Source organism: Anomaloglossus baeobatrachus, chromosome 7, assembly GCF_048569485.1.
Source record: "Anomaloglossus baeobatrachus isolate aAnoBae1 chromosome 7, aAnoBae1.hap1, whole genome shotgun sequence".
Taxonomy (NCBI): domain Eukaryota; kingdom Metazoa; phylum Chordata; class Amphibia; order Anura; family Aromobatidae; genus Anomaloglossus; species Anomaloglossus baeobatrachus.
Genome location: NC_134359.1, coordinates 7,964,222 through 7,977,120, shown reverse-complemented (window position 1 = coordinate 7,977,120; position 12,899 = coordinate 7,964,222). Strand labels below are relative to the sequence as shown.

General features: G+C 59.5%; 1 protein-coding gene across 1 annotated transcript in view; it reads left to right on the top strand.

Annotated features, from left to right (window-relative positions):
• Positions 1-12,899, top strand: part of PDIA5 (protein disulfide isomerase family A member 5) — a 56,011-nt gene that overhangs the window by 29,793 nt on the left and 13,319 nt on the right. The window contains exons 9-13 of the mRNA XM_075317011.1: positions 720-791; positions 1,193-1,329; positions 3,418-3,485; positions 9,027-9,190; positions 9,268-9,398. Of these exons, the coding sequence (XP_075173126.1) occupies positions 720-791; positions 1,193-1,329; positions 3,418-3,485; positions 9,027-9,190; positions 9,268-9,398 (572 nt within the window). The remainder of the gene's footprint in view (positions 1-719; positions 792-1,192; positions 1,330-3,417; positions 3,486-9,026; positions 9,191-9,267; positions 9,399-12,899) is intronic.

Genomic DNA, 12,899 nt, shown 5'->3' with positions numbered 1-12,899 from the left:
CTGCACCCACAGCATACACGGCCCCTGCACTGGGGGAATGACCTGCACCCACAGCATACACGGCCCCTGCACTGGGGGAATGACCTGCACCCACAGCATACACAGCCCCTGCACTGGGGGAATGACCTGCACCCACAGCATACACAGCCCCTGCACTGGGGGAATGACCTGCACCCACAGCATACACAGCCCCTGCACTGGGGGAATGACCTGCACCCACAGCATACACAGCCCCTGCACTGGGGGAATGACCTGCACCCACAGCATACACGGCCCCTGCACTGGGGGAATGACCTGCACCCACAGCATACACAGCCCCTGCACTGGGGGAATGACCTGCACCCACAGCATACACAGCCCCTGCACTGGGGGAATGACCTGCACCCACAGCGTACACAGCCCCTGCACTGGGGGAATGACCTGCACCCACAGCATACACGGCCCCTGCACTGGGGGAATGACCTGCACCCACAGCATACACGGCCCCTGCACTGGGGGAATGACCTGCACCCACAGCATACACAGCCCCTGCACTGGGGGAATGACCTGCACCCACAGCATACACAGCCCCTGCACTGGGGGAATGACCTGCGCTTACGGCCCTTTCACTACGAGTGTGAACTCTGCCAGTTCAGTTCTCCACACACCGTGTTTGTCCTGCGCTCGCAGCCTCTTCTTCTCTCATAAATACTTCTTTATTTTTTTCCATTTATTTTCAGAAAAGGAAAGTACAAGTTTAATTTTGAAAAGTACGGAGCCACGGCCAAAGACATCGCAGACTGGCTGAAAAAGTGAGTACAGTTACATTAATGGCATCTATATCAGTGCTGGAGGGGTCGGCGGTGGGTGGAGGCTCCGGGGCTGGAGGGGGCGGCGGAGGCTCCGGGGCTGGAGCGGTCGGCGGTAGGTGCAGGCTCCGGGGCTGGAGCGGTCGGCGGTAGGTGCAGGCTCCGGGGCTGGAGGGGGCGGCGGTGGGCGGAGGCTCCGGGGCTGGAGCGGTCGGCGGTAGGTGCAGGCTCCGGGGCTGGAGGGGGCGGCGGTAGGTGCAGGCTCCGGGGCTGGAGGTAGGTGGAATAGACAGGTTACGATATCGGCGGCAGCTGCTGCTTGGGCTTTGCTATTTTCGATGTGCGGTGCCAGTGATACCCGTCTGTACTGGATTAACCCATGCACTGCTCCACTATTATTTCAGCCCTCAGCCTCCAGCGCCTGAGCAGCCGGAAGTGCCGTGGTCGGAGCAGGACAGCGCCGTCCATCACCTGACAGAGGCGGACTTTGATCAGTTTGTGCAGGATCACCCATCGGTGCTGGTCATGTTCTACGCCCCGTGTAAGTCGCTTTCTTCTTATTCCCTGCTTTCTGCTTTCCCTGGGTGGCGGCGGTGCCATTCTGCTTTCCCTGGGTGGCGGCGGTGCCATTCTGCTTTCCCTGGGTGGCAGAGGTGCCATTCTGCTTTCCCCGGGTGGCGGCGGTGCCATTCTGCTTTCCCTGGGTGGCAGAGGTGCCATTCTGCTTTCCCTGGGTGGCGGCGGTGCCATTCTGCTTTCCCTGGGTGGCGGCGGTGCAATTCTGCTTTCCCCGGGTGGCGGCGGTGCCATTCTGCTTTCCCCGGGTGGCGGCGGTGCCATTCTGCTTTCCCTGGGTGGCAGAGGTGCCATTCTGCTTTCCCCGGGTGGCAGCGGTGCCATTCTGCTTTCCCTGGGTGGCAGCGGTGCCATTCTGCTTTCCCCGGGTGGCAGCGGTGCCATTCTGCGTTCCCCGGGTGGCGGCGGTGCCATTCTGCGTTCCCCGGGGGGCGGCGGTGCCATTCTGCGTTCCCCGGGGGGCGGCGGTGCCATTCTGCGTTCCCCGGGGGGCGGCGGTGCCATTCTGCTTTCCCCGGGGGGCGGCGGTGCCGTTCTGCTTTCCCCGGGGGGCGGCGGTGCCGTTCTGCTTTCCCCGGGGGGGCGGCGGTGCCGTTCTGCTTTCCCCGGGGGGCGGCGGTGCCATTCTGCTTTCCCCGGGGGGCGGCGGTGCCATTCTGCTTTCCCCGGGGGGCGGCGGTGCCATTCTGCTTTCCCCGGTGCCATTCTGCTTTCCCCGGGGGGCAGCGGTGCCATTCTGCTTTCCCCGGTGCCATTCTGCTTTCCCCGGTGCCATTCTGCTTTCCCCGGTGCCATTCTGCTTTCCCCGGTGCCATTCTGCTTTCCCCGGGCGGCGGCGGTGCCATTCTGCATTTTCCGGGCAGCGGCGGTGCCATTCTGCGTTCCCCGGGGGGTGGCTTTGCCATTCTGCGTTCCCCGGGGGCGGCGGTGCCCCAACCCAAATCTATATAATAAATCCTCTGCCTTCGAGGTCTTGTGGATCGGCTCCCGAGGTGTAGACACCCCCCGTTATCTGGAGAGGGCACAGGCGCCGCTGGTCTCTGCTATCCGGAGGATCGGGCTCCGAGGTGTAGACGCCCCCCGTTATCTGGAGAGGGCGCACAGGCGCCGCTGGTCTCTGCTCTCCGGAGGATCGGGCTCCGAGGTGTAGACGCCCCCCGTTATCTGGAGAGGGCGCACAGGCACCGCTGATCTCTGCTCTCCGGGGAATGTGCAGAAATAAGGCACAATTTGCAGCGGGGGAGGGGGGGGCGCGCATATTTTTACTCCTCTTCACAGAAAGCAATTTTTGGGAATTTCAGGTATTTTTCTCTTTCTGCTGCTGAATGGGAGCAGTTTGTGCGGTGATTGCGGCGGTGATTGCGGTGGCGGCGGTGATTGCGGCGGTGGTGGCGGCGGTGATTGCGGTGGCGGCGGTGATTGCGGTGGCGGCGGTGATTGCGGTGGCGGCGGTGATTGCGGTGGCGGCGGTGGTGGCGGTAGTGATTGCGGTGGCGATGGCGTCATGTAAAACGCTCCGGAATAAGAATTCTGAAATTTGCAGTCAAAAGCAAATAACATAGATTTGTGGCATTTCATGAAACGCTTCTCCGTCCGGAGGCCGTCATTGTCGCTGAGGGGTCGTTACAATGTAGCGCTGCATGTTAACGCTTTAGTCTTTGTCCTCCCTGGATATTCGTGTAAGGATCCCTCAGAGGAGAGATGGATCCGGCAGATCGGGGGATCTATGACTGTGCAGAGAGAACGGCTGGACCCACAGTAATGAGGCCTCGGCCGCTCGTGCTGCGGATTAAGGATTCCTTTACTGCACACGAACTGTAATTGTGCCGCTGTTCATTTTTAACTCCGCGTGTGCCACAGCTGATAGCCCGCCAGTGAGGCGACTTCATAAAACTAATGGTGCTGGATATAGCGGCGCGCAGCGTGCTTCTGATCGGTGCCAACGTCACCATTACAGCCTGACAACCGTTACACTGCACTTACTGACTTGTGCCTCATTGGTTGTCAGCAAGTCTGGATGAGGAGCTGACTGTAATATTTTTTTTTTTTATAGGGTGCGGACATTGCAAGAAAATGAAGCCGGATTATGAAAAGGCAGCCGACGTCCTGCGCGAGGAATCTGTAAGAAATCCTGAGTGGGGTCTGCACTTCATATGTCCCAATGTGAATGGGGGCGACAAATAGGATTGTTCTGAGATTCATCTGCTACAATGTGCAAGGGCTGAGCCCCTGTAATGTGCGTGCACAGTGACTGCACCAGCAGAATAGTGAGTGCAGCTCTGGAGTATAATACAGGAGGTAACTCAGGATCAGTAATGTAATGTACACAGTGACTGCAGGAGCAGAATAGTGAGTGCAGCTCTGGAGTATAATACAGGAGGTAACTCAGGATCAGTAATGTATGTACATAGTGACTGCACCAGCAGAATAGTGAGTGCAGCTCTGGAGTATAATACAAGAGGTAACTCAGGATCAGTAATGTAATGTCTGTACACAGTGACTGCACCAGGAGAATAGTGAGTGCAGCTCTGGAGTATAATACAGGAGGTCACTCAGGAGCAGTAATGTAATGTATGTACACAGTGACTGCACCAGCAGAATAGTGAGTGCAGCTCTGGAGTATAATACAGGGGGTAACTCAGGATCAGTAATGTAATGTATGTACACAGTGACTGCACCAGCAGAATAGTGAGTGCAGCTCTGGAGTATAATACAAGAGGTAACTCAGGATCAGTAATGTAATGTATATACACAGTGACTGCACCAGGAGAATAGTGAGTGCAGCTCTGGAGTATAATACAGGAGGTAACTCAGGATCAGTAATGTATGTACACAGTGACTGCACCAGCAGAATAGTGAGTGCAGCTCTGGAGTATAATACAGGAGGTGACTCAGGATCAGTAATGTATGTACACAGTGACTGCACCAGCAGAATAGTGAGTGCAGCTCTGGAGTATAATACAGGAGGTAACTCAGGATCAGTAATGTATATACACAGTGACTGCACCAGCAGAATAGTGAGTGCAGCTCTGGGGTATAATACAGGAGGTAACTAAGGATCAGTAATGTAATGTATATACACAGTGACTGCACCAGCAGAATAGTGAGTGCACCTCTGGATCGGCTTTGTTATTACTGACTCAGCATGATCTGTAGATTTTGTATAGCTGTGGTTCTGGTCTCGGTGGTGGTCGGTTCTGGTCTCGGTAGTGGTCGGTTCTGGTCGTGGTGGTGGTCGGTTCTGGTCTCGGTGGTGGTCGGTGCTGGTTCTGGTCTCGGTGGTCGGTTCTGGTCTCGGTGGTGGTCAGTGCTGGTTCTGGTCTCGGTAGTGGTCGGTTCTGGTCACGGTGGTGGTCGGTTCTGGTCGCGGTGGTAATCGGTGCTGGTCTCGGTAGTGGTCGGTTCTGGTCACGGTGGTGGTCGGTTCTGGTCTCGGTGGTCGGTTCTGGTCTCGGTGGTGGTCAGTGCTGGTTCTGGTCTCGGTGGTGGTCGGTGCTGGTCTCGGTGGTGGTCGGTTCTGGTCTCGGTGGTGGTCGGTGCTGGTGCTGGTCTCGGTAGTGGTCGGTGCTGGTTCTGGTCTCGGTGGTCGGTGCTGGTCTCGGTGGTGGTCGGGGCTGGTGCTGGTCTTGGTGGTGGTCGGGGCTGGTCTCGGTGGTGGTCGGTGCTGGTCTCGGTGGTGGTCGGTGCTGGTTCTGGTCTCGGTGGTCGGTTCTGGTCTCGGTGGTGGTCAGTGCTGGTTCTGGTCTCGGTGGTGGTCGGTGCTGGTCTCGGTGGTGGTCGGGGCTGGTCTCGGTGGTGGTCGGTTCTGGTCTCGGTGGTGGTCGGTGCTGGTGCTGGTCTCGGTAGTGGTCGGTGCTGGTTCTGGTCTCGGTGGTCGGTTCTGGTCTCGGTGGTGGTCAGTGCTGGTCTCGGTGGTGGTCGGTGCTGGTTCTGGTCTCGGTGGTCGGTTCTGGTCTCGGTGGTGGTCAGTGCTGGTTCTGGTCTCCGTAGTGGTCGGTTCTGGTCACGGTGGTGGTCGGTTTTGGTCGCGGTGGTAATCGGTGCTGGTCTCGGTGGTGGTCGGTGCTGGTCTCGGTGGTGGTCGGTGCTGGTCTCGGTGGTGGTCGGTGCTGGTCTCGGTGGTGGTCGGTGCTGGTCTCGGTGGTGGTCGGTGGTGGTCGGTGCTGGTCTCGGTGGTGGTCGGTGCTGGTCTCGGTGGTGGTCGGTGCTGGTCTCGGTGGTGGTCGGTGCTGGTCTCGGTGGTGGTCGGTGCTGGTCTCGGTGGTGGTCGGGGCTGGTGCTGCTCTCGGTGGTGGTCGGTGCTGGTCTCGGTGGTGGTCGGGGCTGGTGCTGCTCTCGGTGGTGGTCGGTGCTGGTCTCGGTGGTGGTCGGGGCTGGTGCTGGTCTCTGTGGTGGTCGGGGCTGGTCTCGGTGGTGGTCGGTGCTGGTTCTGGTCTCGGTGGTGGTCAGTGCTGGTTCTGGTCTCGGTAGTGGTCGGTTCTGGTCACGGTGGTGGTCGGTTCTGGTCGCGGTGGTGGTCGGTGCTGGTGCTGGTCTCGGTAGTGGTCGGTGCTGGTTCTGGTCTCGGTGGTCGGTTCTGGTCTCGGTGGTGGTCGGTGCTGGTTCTGGTCTCGGTGGTTGGTTCTGGTCTCGGTGGTGGTCAGTGCTGGTTCTGGTCTCGGTAGTGGTCAGTGCTGGTTCTGGTCTCGGTAGTGGTCGGTTTTGGTCGCGGTGGTAATCGGTGCTGGTCTCGGTGGTGGTCGGTGCTGGTCTCGGTGGTGGTCGGTGCTGGTCTCGGTGGTGGTCGGTGCTGGTCTCGGTGGTCGGTGCTGGTCTCGGTGGTGGTCGGTGCTGGTCTCGGTGGTGGTTGGTGCTGGTTCTGGTCTCGGTGGTGGTCGGTTCTGGTCTCGGTGGTGGTCGGTGCTGGTCTCGGTGGTGGTCGGTGCTGGTCTCGGTGGTGGTCGGTGCTGGTCTCGGTGGTGGTCGGTGCTGGTCTCGGTGGTGGTCGGGGCTGGTGCTGCTCTCGGTGGTGGTCGGTGCTGGTCTCGGTGGTGGTCGGGGCTGGTGCTGGTCTCGGTGGTGGTCGGTGCTGGTCTCGGTGGTGGTCGGGGCTGGTGCTGCTCTCGGTGGTGGTCGGTGCTGGTCTCGGTGGTGGTCAGTGCTGGTTCTGGTCTCGGTGGTGGTCGGTGCTGGTCTCGGTGGTGGTCGGTTCTGGTCTCGGTGGTGGTCGGTGCTGGTGCTGGTCTCGGTAGTGGTCGGTGCTGGTTCTGGTCTCGGTGGTCGGTTCTGGTCTTGGTGGTGGTCAGTGCTGGTCTCGGTGGTGGTCGGTGCTGGTTCTGGTCTCGGTGGTCGGTTCTGGTCTCTGTGGTGGTCAGTGCTGGTTCTGGTCTCGGTAGTGGTCGGTTCTGGTCACGGTGGTGGTCGGTTTTGGTCGCGGTGGTAATCGGTGCTGGTCTCGGTGGTGGTCAGTGCTGGTCTCGGTGGTGGTCGGTGCTGGTCTCGGTGGTGGTCGGTGCTGGTCTCGGTGGTGGTCGGTGGTGGTCGGTGCTGGTCTCGGTGGTGGTCAGTGCTGGTTCTGGTCTCGGTGGTGGTCGGGGCTGGTCTCGGTGGTGGTCGGTGCTGGTCTCGGTGGTGGTCGGTGCTGGTCTCGGTGGTGGTCGGTGCTGGTCTCGGTGGTGGTCGGGGCTGGTGCTGCTCTCGGTGGTGGTCGGGGCTGGTGCTGGTCTTGGTGGTGGTCGGGGCTGGTGCTGGTCTTGGTGGTGGTCGGGGCTGGTCTCGGTGGTGGTCGGTGCTGGTTCTGGTCTCGGTGGTCGGTTCTGGTCTCGGTGGTGGTCAGTGCTGGTTCTGGTCTCGGTAGTGGTCGGTTCTGGTCACGGTGGTGGTCGGTTCTGGTCGCCGTGGTAATCGGTGCTGGTCTCGGTGGTCGGCTCTGGTCTCGGTGGTGGTCGGTTCTGGTCTCGGTGGTGGTCGGTGCTGGTGCTGGTCTCGGTAGTGGTCGGTGCTGGTCTCGGTGGTGGTCGGTGCTGGTCTGGGTGGTGGTCGGTGCTGGTCTGGGTGGTGGTCGGTGCTGGTCTGGGTGGTGGTCGGTGCTGGTCTGGGTGGTGGTCGGTGCTGGACTGGGTGGTGGTCGGTGCTGGACTGGGTGGTGGTCGGTTCTGGTCTCGGTGGTGGTCGGTGCTGGTCTCGGTGGTGGTCGGTGCTGGTCTCGGTGGTGGTCGGTTCTGGTCTCGGTGGTGGTCGGTGCTGGTCTCGGTGGTGGTCGGTGCTGGTCTCGGTAGTGGTCGGTGCTGGTCTCGGTAGTGGTCGGTGCTGGTCTCGGTGGTGGTCGGTGCTGGTCTGGGTGGTGGTCGGTGCTGGTCTGGGTGGTGGTCGGTGCTGGTCTCGGTGGTGGTCGGTGCTGGTCTCGGTGGTGGTCGGTGCTGGTCTCGGTGGTGGTCGGTGCTGGTCTCGGTGGTGGTCGGTGCTGGTCTCGGTGGTGGTCGGGGCTGGTGCTGGTCTCGGTGGTGGTCGGTGCTGGTCTCGGTGGTGGTCGGGGCTGGTGCTGCTCTCGGTGGTGGTCGGTGCTGGTCTGGGTGGTGGTCGGTGCTGGTCTCGGTGGTGGTCGATGCTGGTCTCGGTGGTGGTCGGTGCTGGTCTGGGTGGTGGTCGGTGCTGGTCTGGGTGGTGGTCGATGCTGGTCTCGGTGGTGGTCGATGCTGGTCTCGGTGGTGGTCGGTGCTGCGGTCTTGCATTATTTTGCTCCTGATCGCTGTGTAATTCTTGTTATTCGGGTCGTTCCTCTCTTGTTTCCTCCGGATTCTTCTGACGTGAGATGCGGCGCTGTGTGCAGAGATCCTGGAGGAGTTCAGCTCCGGCTGATTGTTAATTCGCTCCCTGTGCTGAACCTCCGGCTCGGAGAACCTGGCGGGGGCCGCAGAGTCGTGTTTATTAGAAGTGTTTACCATTAGGATTAATTAAACTTGTCATATTTAGAGATAACAGGAGAATGTATCGGAGCCGCGGTGTGAGCCCAGCAGAGCGGGGTCAGGGGTCGGGAGGAACGTATCTGCATAAATTATACCGGCTCACATGAAAGGTTTTATCCATTTATTAATGCCGCATATTACCCCCTCCAGCGGAAGGGATCGCCGCTGGGTGTTGTAGTTCATGAGCTGAATATTGGGGGCTGGGTAACCTTACTGGAAAGAAGGGGTTGTCTGCCCTGCACATACGCCAAGTGTCTGCCTCCAGTGTGTTGTGTGCCCCCCACCCCCGAGCGTGGCGGTCTGGCGGCGTTCCCCCAGGCGTGGCGGTCTGGCGGCGTGTGTCGCCCCCCCCCCCCCCGGGCATGGCGGTCTGGCAGCTTCCCCCCCCCCCCCTTCCCCGGGCGTGGCGGTCTGGCGGCGTTCCCCCGGGCGTGGTGCTCTCCCCCGGGGGTGGCAGTCCGGTGGCGTTCCCCCAGGCGTGGCGGTCTGGCGGCGTTCCCCCAGGCGTGGTGTTCTAGTGGTGTTTTCCCCGGGGGTGGCAGTCCGGTGGCGTTCCGGCAGCGTTCCCCCAGGCGTGGTGCTCTAGTGGTGTTTTCCCCGGGGGTGGCACTCCGGTGGCGGTCTGGCAGCGTTCCCCCGGGTGTGGTGGTCTTGCACCTCGACTGTCTGCGTTGGTATCCTGTACCCCACTATCGCTGAGCGTCCTCTTGGTTTTCAGGCCTCGGGTGTGGTAGCGGCGGTGGACGCCACCGTGCATCGGGCTCTGGCGGAGAAGTTCCACGTCTCGGGTTTCCCAACCTTGAAGTATTTTGAGGATGGAGAGGAGAAGTACACGGTGCCGCACCTCCGCTCCGAGCAGAAGATCCTGGAGTTTATGCGCAGGTACGTGCTGCGTCGGCTTCGCCCGCTGCGTGCAGTCATGTGACGCGGTCAATCATATATACTTGTGTTTGTGGCAGCCCCGAGGCCCCGCCCCCTCCAGAGCCGGCGTGGGAGGAGAAGCCATCGAGCGTCCTCCACCTCCTCGGGGACGACTTCAGGGAGACTCTGAAGAAGAAGAAGCACGCGCTCGTCATGTTCTACGCTCCTTGTAAGACGCCTTCCTATACTTTCTTATGTGTTATTCCCATCTTTAGGGTGTGCCAGCGTTTACATCGGATCGGAGGGAGCCCGACCTCTCGAACCCCCAATCCTGAGACTGAGAGGACTGCGCCCTCATCACCCTGCGCAGCAGCATCCCAGCCCCCCACTGTGCAGAGGAAGCGCAGCACTGCTCCATGCAAGTGATTGAGGCCGTGCAGCATTACTCTGTGCAGCATCATCCCAGCCGCCCACTGTGCAGAGGAACCGCAGCACTGCTCCATGCAAGTGATCGGGGCCGTGCAGCATTACCCTGCGCAGCATCATCCCAGCCGCCCACTGCTCCATGCAAGTGATTGAGGCCGTGCAGCATTACCCTGCGCAGCATCATCCCAGCCCCCACTGTGCAGAGGAACCACAGCACTGCTCCATGCAAGTGATCGGGGCCGTGCAGCATTACCCTGCGCAGCATCATCCCAGCCGCCCACTGCTCCATGCAAGTGATTGAGGCCGTGCAGCATTACCCTGCGCAGCATCATCCCAGCCCCCACTGTGCAGAGGAACCACAGCACTGCTCCATGCAAGTGATCGGGGCCGTGCAGCATTACCCTGCGCAGCATCATCCCTGCCCCCACTGTGCAGAGGAACCGCAGCACTGCTCCATGCAAGTGATTGAGGCCGTGCAGCATTACTCTGCACAGAATCATCCCTGTCCCCCACTGTGCAGAGGAACCGCAGCACTGCTCCAGCTAACGAGAAGGCCATGCTGCATTTCCCTGCACAGACGCTGGTGTAAGCTTAGCGCAGGACGCAGCATTAAGGCTGTGCCCCCCCACCCCCCGCGCCTTATTCTCCAATTACAGGGGAGCCTGAGGTCTCACCCCCGTTATGGAGGGGTGGTCCGGGCAGAATACTGGTGATCTACCCGTGGTCAGCTCCCGGCAGTGATTGGCTGCAGCTCCTCTCAATGTGAACAGTTAACCTAGCGGTACCCCAACCCTTTCTATAAGGGGATCCCCTTCCTGCCACGTATTAGCCGCCTCTGCCAGGACCGGTGTTATCCGCCATCACCGAAGACACAGATTTGTGCCAAATTTCTTAAAACTCTCATCCTACATAAATTTGATGCGTTTGTGTCTGGGAAGAGTCAAACCCGGAATCTTCCCATTCATCAAAGGTCTTAAACCGGAAAACTGCTGTAAAAAGCTTCGGAAACGTTTCCCCTTTCTTCGGCGATCCATTGGGAGACCCAGACGATTGGGTGTATAGCTACTGCCTCCGGAGGCCACACAAAGCATTACACTAAAAAGTGTAAGGCCCCTCCCCTTCTGCCTATACACCCCCCGTGGGATCACGGGCTGCTCAGTTTTCAAGCTTTGTGCGAAGGAGGTCAGACATCCACGCATAGCTCCACTGTTTAGTCAGCAGCAGCTGCTGACTATGTCGGATGGAAGAAAAGAGGGCCCATATGGGGCCCCCAGCATGCTCCCTTCTCACCCCACTCTTGTCGGCGGTGTTTGTTAAGGTTGAGGTACCCATTGCGGGTACGGAGGCTGGAGCCCACATGCTGCTTTCCTTCCCCATCCCCCTGAGGGCTCTGGTGAAGTGGGATCTTACCGGCCTCCAGGCTCTGAGGCCGGGCTCCATCCACAGACCCGGAGATCCTGCTGGAATGGAGCGGAGTATCGTCAGGGACAGGCCCTGCAACGTTAAGGTACTCTGTGTCCCCGTACAGTCTATGCACAGACACACTCCAGCGTTGCTGGGTGTGTTAGTGCGCCGGGGACAGTAGCGCTGCGCGCTTGGGCTTTACTCACTGCAGCTTAGCTGAGTGAGTTTGTCTCGGGAACTACCGCGCCGGCCGCTGCTGGAGCTGCGGCGCGGCTGAGACTTGTGGTGCGCCGGGGACTTTCGCGCTGCCGTGCTTTTACGACGGCAGCGCTTATAAATCTAGTCCCCGGCTTTTGCGGCCTAGTTACGTTTCGTTCCCGCCCCCAACCCTGCCAGTCAGGGAAGGGGCGAGACGCTGTACAATGATCAGCGCCGAGGGCTGGAGTCTTATTTACATACTCCAGCCCTCTCACTGGGCACAGGGGGACGCCAGTTTCCCGCTCTTGTCTGGGGCACGCCCACGGCCCGCCCCTCTTCACAGGACGCCGGCAGCCATTCCTGCAGGCAATCTAAGCTGGAGAACGGACACAGGCTCTGGGAGACCCAGCAAAGGGATTCTGGCGACCACTTACCCGCTTATGCAAGTGGTAAGCAGCACCTTGGTGCTGACCCCACTATTGCCACAGTGTTTTTTTGTGTACTTTATCCTTGTACTTATATTTGCAAGACCATACACAGACACACGCCAGCATTGCTGGGCGTGTTAGTGCGCCGAGGACAACAGCGCTGCGCGCTTGGACTATACTCACTGCAGCTTAGCTGAGTGAGTTTATCTGTGGGAAACTGCCGCGCTGGAGGCTGCGGCGCGGCTGAGACTTGTGGCTGTACGGTCGCTTCTTGGCGATATACCCCTAGATAGCTCTGAGGAGACAACAGCATGTCGTCAGCATAGAGCAAGGGGGCCAAGGCACAGGCTTTCTATGCTGTCTGTACCGCACGTGAGGCTGTTTTACCGGCAGGTTCCACTAACCCCTAATGGGTAGAGTCTCTGCTAGTGGTGGCCCAGAGAGGGCCACCTGTGAAACTGTCCAGAGGACAGAGTTTGCAGTTTTTTTGCTGATAAAATGTCTTGGACTATGAACAAAATTCTAGCAACTTTGCAGTCCAGGGCGGTGACTCAGACCATGGGCATTGTTGAATCAAGGCTCCCCGGTCTCCCTCAGTTGGAACTAATCCGTGCTCCAAGGGGGTCCCATACATCCCAGACTGAAGGCTCTGACACGGACGACAGTCCCAGACAGCCTAAGCGAGCTCGCTGGGAGAGACCCTCGACTTCACACACTGGTCAGGGTCTCAGCGAGAGGATTCTCTGTATGATGAGGTAGCTGATCAGGTTTCTGATCCTGAGACCGCTTTCATTCTGGATGCTCCTAATGGGACGCCATGGTGAATGATCTCATAGCGCCCATCAATACACTGGTGGATATTTCTCCCTCAGCCCCTCCAGTGGAGGAGGCAGCTTCAGCAGGAGAAATTCCATTTCAGGTATCCCAAGCGTAAATTCAGTACTTTTTGGGCCTCTCTGACTCAGAGGAGCAGTCCAGAAACACTACGCTTATCCAGACAAGCTTTTCTCCGCCGCGCCATCCTCCATAGTTGCAGTGGAAGATGGGACTTCACTTAAAGATGCCATTGACAGACAGATGGTCCTCTGGTTGAAATCTGTCTATGAAGCTATCGGTGTGTCGTTTGCTCCGGCATTCGCAGCCGTATGGGCACTCCAAGCTATTTCAGCTGGTCTTGCGCAGATAGACACTGTCACACGTACATCTGTGCCGCAGGTGGCGTCCTTAACCTCGCATGCATTGCGACTTACGCTATTCATGCTGTCCTGGACTCT